The 10774-nt window shown below is 31.8% G+C and overlaps 1 protein-coding gene and 1 pseudogene across 1 annotated transcript; both read right to left on the bottom strand.

Annotated features, from left to right (window-relative positions):
- Positions 1–397: 397 nt before the first annotated feature.
- LOC148046160 (olfactory receptor 14C36-like) lies at positions 398–1324 on the bottom strand. Its single transcript, XM_087711912.1, has one exon. It carries the CDS (start codon positions 1322–1324, stop codon positions 398–400), a length of 927 nt encoding a protein of 308 aa, XP_087568038.1.
- A 6484-nt stretch (positions 1325–7808) lies between these two features.
- LOC148046161 (olfactory receptor 14J1-like) lies at positions 7809–8824 on the bottom strand (annotated as a pseudogene).
- Between the last annotated feature and the right edge of the window lie 1950 nt (positions 8825–10774).

Raw genomic sequence — 10774 nt, forward strand, 5'->3', positions numbered from 1 at the left:
TAAATCTGAATTGAACATTAATTTATGTTCTGGAGATGACCCCTTGATTTCTCACATATATAAAACGCTACTCAAGATGAATCTGGAAAATGAATATGCTAAACAGTGTATGGTGAAATGGGCAAACAAATTTGTGTATAATATAATGCTAGATAAAAGGGAGAATGTATCGACACAAGGAGTACAATTTATATTAAATTGTAGTTGGAAAGAAAACTTTTATAAACTGATGCATTAGTATTTAACTCCAGGTAGACTACTGAAAATGTATAAAGGGATGTCACCATCACCTTTTCAAGGTAAGGTAAGCTATTTAAGGTATGTAAGGGATGTAAAGCTTACTTTTGTCCTCTGTTTCTTTTTTCCCATTAACACAGATAAAGAAGTACATCCAAGTTCACAAATGACCAGATGACCACAGCCTAAGAAGTTTTGAAAGAGTAGCTTTGATGTCCTTGTTTCTCATGCTATAAATTAATGGATTCAATATGGGGGGAAGTATGGAATAAATTAATGTAATTATGAAATCAAGGTTTGATGGTCTGTTAGAAGTTGGTCTTAGATAAGCAAAGGAAATAATAAACAAAAATATAGAGAAAACACTAAGATGTGGTACACAAGTGGAGAAAGCCTTTTTCCTTCCTTGAACAGAAGGAATTCTCAGAACAGCAGAAAATATTTCTACATAAGTAACTACTATAAAAGCAAAACAACCAGCTGATAATACAGCAGTAAATACTACAACTCCAAGTTCAGTTACATATAAATCAGAGCAAGCAATCTTAAGTAAATGAGGAATTTCACAATAAAATTGATTGACAATATTAGAGCAGAAAGGAAGAGTAAATGTTTCAATAGTGTGCAACACAGCATTGAGGAAACTGGCAATCCATACACTGCCAATCATTTTGATGCAGGCCTTTCTATTCATTATCATTTCATATTGTAAAGGATTGCAAATGGCAACATACCTATCATATGCCATGACAGTGAGCAAGGCAGTATCAGAGCCCAGGAAGAAGACAAACATGAGGACTTGAGCCACACACCCTGAGTAAGAAATATGCCTTGTGTTTGTAACAGAATTAAAAACAGCTTTGGGGATGATGACTGAAACAGAACCAATGTCTTGCATGGCTAAATTCATTAGAAAAAAGTACATAGGAGTATGAAGATGGTGATCAAAAGCAACAGCAGAAATGATGACAAGGTTCCCCATTACTGTCATTAAATATAATATGAGTAATACAGTTATGAATATAATCTGTAGCTCCCAGATATTTGAAAATTGCAAAAGAAAAAAGACAGCTGTGTTGTTTTCCATTCTTGTTCATAAATCATGATATCTCTAGGGAAAAATAAAGTAGTGAAGTTAAATATTTTCTATTAAATTCGCTTTCAATGGATTACCTCTATTCTTTTGTCAGGTTCCTGTCTTTGGTAGTTATGGTACCCCTCCCCTTCTCCCTCTCCCTCTCTCCCTCCCTCTCTCTCTCTCTCTCTCACACACACACACTCAGTCTTTTGTCCATGTTGAATATAGACATATCAGATATATTTGGCAAATGCAGACAAAGTGAATATTTTTATATCATTAACACAAAAACCAAAGAAACCAACAAAAATCTTTATTTTAAAGTTCCTAGAACGGCTGAACTAGTGGAAGAGGCAAGCAAACAATTATTTGCTTGTCTCTTCCACTAGTATTATAACTAGCTAAGTTAATATAGTTTTGCAACATTCACATATATTAAAATATACAACTTATTGTGGCTGTATAAATTGCTATTTAAAGGATGATCTATAGCATTTAACAATTCTACAAAACAAAATATATTGGTGCTTCTTAGCCCTACCATATGAAATATAGAAAGGAAATTTTAAACACTGCCTTCATTTCTAAAACTTAGTAAGCTTTTAATGAAATTTAAACTAATTTTAGTAGATATAGATTAGTTCTGATTTGACTTAAACAGCAATTTAGCAATTTCACTTAAACAGCAATCTTCCTGAATATTTTCAGGAAGAAAGAAATTACTCATCAATGAGGTAAAATAAAATGAATGGCTCACCCTTCAAAAAGATTTTTTCCCTATTGTCTTTGTTTTGATGCTGTCAGTAAAATTTTATGCTGTCAGGCTATCAATGAGAATATATCCATTTTGCAATTTCTCTTGACATTTCTTTTATTAAACATTGGTATCCACTAACAGCACAGTATGGCCACAGTAGAGCACAGGTTGTACTGTATTCTTTGGGATCTGTCCCAGGAGTCTATATTATTCTAGCTGAATAATTCTGCAGGGGACAAAATTAGTGATATTCTAATTTGCAAAACTGATAACTGGAGAGCTGCATCAAAAAGCTAAACATTACCTCTTTCTCTGCCAGTTTTTGTATAATAGAAATCCAAAATTCTGCCATTTGAAAGTGTTTTATGTTATTTTAGCTTGTACAAACACACACACACACACACACAAACACACACACACACAAACACACAAACACACAGACACACACACAGAGACATCTCTATATATATAAATGCAAAAACAATCAAACAATAATCACAAAATCTCTAAAAGCCTACAAACTTGAAATTTGGCAGGTATGTTCCTCTTGGCTTCTAGGAAAGAAATTTTTGAAATGATCATCAGAGCATTAGTATTTCTTTTTTTATATAAAGTTTTTTTTATTTTTAAACAAACAAAAGCAAACATACATATGACATAAAAATATCAGCAATTACATATGTATATATCATGTCGTTTGGTCACAAACATTTGTGCATCACCATATGAATACATTGTTATCATTGCAAATCATATATTCAGTTTACTCTTATAATTCCTTCCTTTTAGACATGTATTCTAAGAATTAAATTCATATGGATGCTAAAGATCTGTTACATCATTGTAAATCTATTTAATAATAACATATCTTTACAGTATCATCTATCTTAGTCTGGTATTTCTTGCAGTATATATATAAAAAAAGTTCACCAACATTTATATTTGTGTATCATTACTTTCAATTGTATATAAAATCATAAAATATATAAAATGTCTATAAATATATATTTATCATTGTATCTCATATATTCAACTACAATTATCATTTCTTCATTTTAAATAAAATATTCTAAATATTTATTTTATACACACGTACGTGTACACACACACACACACACACACACACACACACACACAGACACACACAGACACACACACAGACACACACACAGACACACACAGACACACACAGACACACACACACACACACACACACACACACACACACACACACACACACACACACACACACACACACACACACACACACACACACATATATATATATATATATATATATATATATATATATATATATATATATATATATATATATATATATAAATAAGATTTTTGGAGAATGGAGAATATATATATTCTCCATTCTCTGTCCATCGGCTCGTCACAAGAGACCATCACGACAGAAACCCAATATTTTTACTGTTGCCTTTACCACATTTGTGTTGTATTTGTGCTGATGTCCTTTATTTATTATTGTCCTTTATTTATTTATCAGCACAAATACAACACACGTGTGTATACACACCAATGTTCCATTACATTGTTATAAATCTATAAAGTCTATATAATAGTATTCTATTATTACAATTCAAGATTAGGTCCCACCTGTAAAACATCTTATACAAATTTTCTTAATAAGCTATTGACATTGTCATTTTATAATTTTCAGACCACAATTTCTCTCATTTCTTTTGTTCAATCCCATATCCAAAATTCCCCCCCCCCCGAAGATATCATAGGTTTTTTAACTTGTTCTTCTTTTAGCTTAACCTCTAGTAAATGTCCATACAGTTTTTTAAATACTTTTTCATCAGTACCTGTCAAATTTTTATCTAATTCAGTTTTTTATCATAAAAATCTTCCATTTTACAGTCTTTGTCATATCTAAATTGTATTTTCACATATGAAAACCAATTCATTTCTATTCCTTCCTGTTTCAGCTCTTCCATGGATTTGAGTTTACCCTGTGCATTCAATATTTTACCATATCTAACTGTTTGTTCCTTTTTGTATATTATTTGATATGAAAAAGCTTCAGTAGTTGATAGCCAGACTGGTATTTTAAGTAGTATTGAGTTTTAATTTTCTCACAATTCAATAACAAAGCCTCCCTTAAGTAATTTTTTCTAAAATAACCCTGGATTTTGGTTCCTTTACCTTCCCAACAATAAATTTTGTCCTACTAAAGTCAATAGTATGGAATTCCTTAGTGTTATCTACTCCTTAACCCACATCAAGTTAGTTGCCTGGTAATATAATTCCCAATTGGGTAGGCCCATGCCTACTCTTATTGTTGCATCTTGTAACAACTTTAATTTTACTCTTGCTTCCCCCCCCCCCGCCAAATGAATTTCAATACTATTTTATTTAATTCGTCAAAGAAATTTTTCCCTAATCTAATTGAAATTATCTGTATAGATATAAAATTCTATTTAAAATGTTCATTTTAATTGTAGAAATTCTCCCTGTCATTGATAATTGTAGATTTTCCCATTTTGTTAATCAGACGCAATCTGTTGCTTAAGTTTATGATAACTGTTCTCTTTAAGGGTGCTACATCTTGCAGTTAAATATATCCCCAAATATGTAACCTTGTTTGTAACTTGGATCTTCAATGCTTCCGCCAATTCTTCCTTTTGTCTCGATGTTATATTCTTTGTCAAAATTTTCATTTTATCTTTATTTATTTTCAAACCAGCTACTTTCCCATATTCCTCTATTCTCTCAATCAATTTAGGTGTCATTTCAAATGGATCCTCGAGAATAAAAACCAAATTGTCTGCAAATGCTTGTAATTTATATTCTTCTCTTTTGATTTTCATTCTTTTTATTTCTTTTTCTTCTCTGATCTTTCTATTTAATACTTCTAATGTTAAGACAATAAGTAAAGGTGATAATGGACAGCCTTCTCTCGTACCTTTCTTTATTTCAATGAAATCTGTCAACTCTCCATTTATCATTATCTTTGCTGTTTGTTCACGGTATATGATTTGAATGGCTTGTGTGAATTTCTTGCCGAAATTCATCTGTTCCAATTGTAAGAACATAAATTGCCAATTTACGTTATCAAATGCTTTCTGGGCATCTAAGAAGATCAAAGCCATTTGTTTTTTAGGGTGAGCCTCATAATACTCCAATGTATTCAAAATTATTCTCATATTAGCTTTAATTTGTCCTTTTGGTAAAAACCCATTTTAATATTTAAACCATTTAAATATTTTTAAAGTCTATCTGGTAGTATTGAAGTAAATAATTTATAGTCTGAATTCAGCAAGGAGATGGTTCTATAGTTCTTAATTTATGATAGATCAGCCTCCTCTTTGGGAAGGAGTGTAATATATGTCTCTGACCATGATTTGGGTATCCTACTCTCTGACATCATCTTAGTATTTCTTATATTATTATTATTAACATGCTCTTATGCTAAGGAGTTAGACATCCCTCTAACCCCTGAAAACTTAGATGTGGACATGGCCAGCATGTGACTCATCTGGCCTGCTGAGTGAGACTTTGGAGAGGAGCCTCAGGATGAGAAGGAGATAAGATAGGGGAGATTTCTGTGGGGCAAGCCTGAGGGAGAACGGAGAGGCTGATGGTAAATACTCATTAATTTTCAAGTGTCATTTTATCAAGCCTGATCACATAGTTTTGTACCGGAGCATGGGTCTTCAGGTAGTACACATAAATATTTCCCAAGGGGCATTGTTGATACATACATTACATACATACATACACTTTCACACATACATATGAACAATACTTTCCTTGGTTTTAAATAATTATTTTTACAGTTTTAACACACACAGACACGCACACAAAAATACAATTTCTTCAGATTTTTCAATTTCTTTTTTGTGGACATAAATAATAATAATAGTCAATATAGTAACTATACCAGAAGGGTTGATTATGAAAATTCAATTGGACCTTATTGTTGTTGCTATTGTTGTTATCTCTTTTATTCATTAAACATGAAACTAAGTCAACTGAACATTTAAAAAATGTATCACAAATTTCATTGACTGGCGCTGTTGTTTGATCCAGGTTGCTGCAAGCATCCTCAGTATTGACCAAGTATCTTCCTAAAATGTACAATGTTACGAGTAACACAGGTGTTTTTGCAGTTCTGCTGGTGTTATTGCAGGAAGCTGCAATTTCTTGATATATTTTGTAAAATTCTTGGACATAGTTTCGATGGCCAGGTTGTGATATTTCATGTTTTTCCAGTTCTTTTTCTTCGACTCTCTCATCTCCTAGTACAGTGATATCATTAAACCAAGAGATACTATTAGAAAGTCTCACAAGAGACAAAAATAAAGTAAAGAATCTTCTCATTTTTGACAACTTTTTTCCACTTTATGTTCCCATTACTTTTTGGATACAGATATGGCATTTTTTTTACATAATGACCAGTGGATTAATTTAGAAGCTCTATCATATCTAACTTTGTAATCAGTTTATGCAATTTTGTTGCACTCACCTATTAAGTCTGAAACAGTTTCAACTTTGTCATTGCAAAGTACAACTATTATTCATCTCATCCTTCTGATTACTATTCCTTATCTTCTTATGACTATAATTTTGTTGTTTGTGTCCTACCTTTTATATTAATTGTTAGTATACTATAACCATCAACTAGTGTTGTACCTTATTGATTCCCTTTTCAAAACAATAACTAACCAAATTGTGGAAATAAGCCTTCATATCATTGGAATGAGAGGAAAATGGCAACTACAAATAGAACGTTTTCTCCCCTCTCCATCTTTTCAGAGTTCACAGATCAAAATAATGGCTTTTTTCCTGGTAATTTACAGTTTGTTTCTCCTATACAATAGTTTACAACCTAAAGTTTTTTTTAAAAAAACCTTTATCATAAAAGCCAGAAGGTTATAGATACATAAAAGCAACTGTTCTACATAACATCTATACATTCAAGAACCTATTTCTCACAATGGAATTTCTAGACAGATATAAATATTTGATTTGAATGAATCATAAAAGATCATTAAAAAACAATACAGTACAAAAGAGATACTATAGTATAAAGGATTTATAAATATATGCATTAAGATGCATATATAAATGTAGATAGATAGATAGATAGATAGATAGATAGATAGATAGATAGGTAGGTAGGTAGGTAGGTAGGTAGGTAGGTAGGTAGGTAGATAGGTAGATAGGTAGATAGGTAGATAGGTAGATAGGTAGATAGGTAGATAGGTAGATAGGTAGATAGGTAGATAGGTAGATAGGTAGATAGGTAGATAGGTAGATAGGTAGATAGGTAGATAGGTAGATAGGTAGATAGGTAGATAGGTAGATAGGTAGATAGGTAGATAGGTAGATAGGTAGATAGGTAGATAGGTAGAGATACATGATATAGACATATATTTCAAGAAATAAAAACTTAAATAATAAGGAATATATAGCATTTCTTCTTTAAACAAAAAGCATAACTAATTTCATTATATTATTTTCAGCTCTCTTTCTATCACAATATTTAATGCTGTTATTAATCTATAATGTAAAATCATAATAGATTTTAATTAAATAATTTTAACTATTTCACCTGTTGAATAGATGTTGCACACTAATTAACCATAGGTACACCCTAACTATGTAAAATCATTTAGTTCCAACAATTTTACAAGCAGAAAAACTTAACTTCTGAATAAAAATAATCTTCCTTGGTTAATTCATGTACATATTATCTATTCAGCCACTGAAGTTCAGGCATACTCCACAAAGGACAGGGAACCAAGAGAATAGACTAAAATATGCATAACTAAGAAAACCTCTGTAAGATGTGGGGGGGGGGGAATAAAGAATCAGCTTCCAGAATGCCATTTTGAATTCATTGTTCCTCAAGCTATAAATCAGTGGATTCATGACTGGTGGTATCATACAGTAAAACAATAAATCAAAATATATGTTGTTGATGGAGAACTGGATGTAGGTCGCAGATATGCAAAGCTACCACTTATCATGAACAGACAAATGACTATGAGATGAGGTAAACAGGTAGAGAAGGCCTTTTGCTTCCCTTCAGTAGATGACATTTTTAAAAATGTTCTGAAGATCTGAACATAAGAAAAAGCAATTAGAACATAATAAAGAAAAGCTAAAGAAGAAGAAAATATTAGTGCCTGTTCTATTACAACATAAAAATTAGAACAGGAGATCTTGAGTAACTGAGGAATTTCACAGAAGAACTGATTGATGATCCTGGAACAGAATTCCAGTGTAACAAAATTTCCCACATGGAGCATTGAATAAAAACGAGCAGCTATCCAGATACTAGTTACCATTTGGATACAGGCCTTTTTGTTCATTATCTCATAATGCAGTGGCTTGCAGATGGCTACGTAACAATCATAGGCCATTACACCCAGAAGAAAGAAATGAGATATGAACAATTAAAAAAGGAAAAAAAAACTTAGAAGAGTCACCCAGAGTAAGAAATGGCTTCAGTGTTCATCAAGGAATTTAGCATGGACCTGGGTACTGTGACAGAGATGGAGCCAAGATCTTACAAGGAAAGATTGACTAGAAAAAATATACATGGGTGAATGCAGCTGATGACTATAAACAATGACAGTGATGATAATGAGATTTTCAATTGGGGCTACCAAATAAATTATAAAAAAAACAAGAACGTGGACTATTCGTACTTCTTCAGTATCAGGGAAGCCATGCAGAAGGAATTCATTGATTCTTGACTTATTTTCCATTCTTCCTTTAGATTTCAAAGTTGTAACAGAAGGTAAAATCTTGCATCTTTGTACCTGTGGCAGAATTCATGATTGAGTGAAATGTTTGTCAAATACTTTTATTTGCACAAGATAAAAACAGAGGATTATTTATGGGATGTTTCTAATTGTCCTCAGAGAGCCCATTTCTCTTGAGCCTAGTTTACTTTAGCATCCCTAAAATACTTAAAATAGCTCTAAATACTTCAGAGTTGCATTTAAAGAACTGTAGAAGAAACTTTGAAAATAGCAAATAGCAGTTTGCAAATGATAATAGAAAATATCTAAAAACAAATTTCAAATAATATTCCAGAAAAAAACTGGGATTTTGGATTATTTAAAAAAGCCTAAGAAGTTTTTAGTAACGTCACTACATGTTACCTCTGCTACATAAGCAAATTTATTTTTTATATCTTATAACATATTTATAGTTCTGGTTGCTTATGCTTATTTCAAGGCTGTAGAGCAGTAGAGAGGAGGAGGGGGAAGAGGAGGAATTTGACAATGAATAATCAATTTTTAGATATATTTTTTAAAGTTGTGCAACTTAGTGTATTTGGATGATAAGCATTTTTCACAGGCATGTTCTATGGGAAATTATTAAAACATTTTTTCTCTTTACACTGAATAGATACAGATACTTGACTAAACAAACATTTCCTGGTTCCTAAATTGGTCCTCTAATTTCATAAATAGATTTTTATATTAAATGAACATGGCAGATGTCTGAAGTAATTTTAAATTATATCTATTCATTCAAATATACATATATATTTATCATTTTACTATCTTCAATGCTAAATTTCTTTCAGCAAAGGTGCTGTCTTGTCAAAAATTAAATAAGAAATAGAACATTTCCTTTGTTCATGTCCATGTTTATACTTATATCTTTTATCTTGTACATGTTTGACAAAATAAATTAAAAAAAATAAAATGGGAAATTGTTTTCTGAATTATTTTTAGTTGCTCTTATGTTTCATTTGCATTGCCTGCTGCCAACACAAAGCAGCATCTGCAATGAATTGGAACAGAGTCATCTGCAGGATCCAAAATGTTCATTATAGTGATGAGAGTAACATCACACTATTGTGACATACGTTCCATAACTTTTATGTATGTGTATAATATTTCTATCCACAAAAAAGGGGATGGACTGGTATCAAAACAGGTTGTTTCTTGTCATTTCCCACCCCTGTTCCCAAGATGCCTCTGAACTGGATATGGTATTTTAGTAATTCACAATATATTAATTTTATATCACACCTCAGGAGTGTAATTGTAGAGTTTATGAACTCTTGTTTCTGATTACATATGTTGTTCATTTCAATATCCTTCATTTAATGAATACAGAATTTTTCACAATTAGTGAATGAGCGATCAAAAGTCAAGTATTCAAGCCAGAAATGTATTAATTATGAAACAATAATGCATAGCAAAAAGAAATAGAAATGATCCAAAATGAACACAAGGGACCTATGAAACAGGTTAATAATCATAGTAGCAGCTCAGTGCTAGTAATTCTTAATTTTTTTTAAAAAAAATGGGACTGCTTTAATTAATACATTATTTTCTTCAACACCATAGAAAATATAATCAAGCAACATATTTCTGTATATGTGCTTATAAAGCATAATGTATATCTTTCTACATTTTAAAATTTTAAGAACTTTTGGTCCAGTGGTGGGTTTCAAATTTTTTTAGAACCTATTCTTTGGGTGTGGCCTACTTTGTGGGAGTGGCTTGGTGGTCATGTGACTGGGTGGGGAGTGACTTGGTGATCATGTGACTGAGTGGGAGTGGCTTGGCAGTTATGTGATTGGGTGCGAGTAGCTTGGCAATCATGTGACTGGGTGGGAATGGCCAAGTCGATGTCACTGAATTCTTTGCCCCAAAGAATGACCTACAAAAAGAAGATATAAAAAAAGGAAATTT

The sequence above is a fragment of the Thamnophis sirtalis genome, unplaced genomic scaffold (assembly GCF_051295495.1).
Source record: "Thamnophis sirtalis isolate CommonGarterSnake01/CBP01778 unplaced genomic scaffold, rThaSir2_p1.2 scaffold_4, whole genome shotgun sequence".
NCBI classification, from domain to species: domain Eukaryota; kingdom Metazoa; phylum Chordata; class Lepidosauria; order Squamata; family Natricidae; genus Thamnophis; species Thamnophis sirtalis.

Coding starts and splice junctions, on each gene's coding strand:
- LOC148046160 (XM_087711912.1), bottom strand. CDS start 1,324: ATGGAAAACAACACAGCTGTCTTTTTTCTTTTGCAATTTTCAAATATC.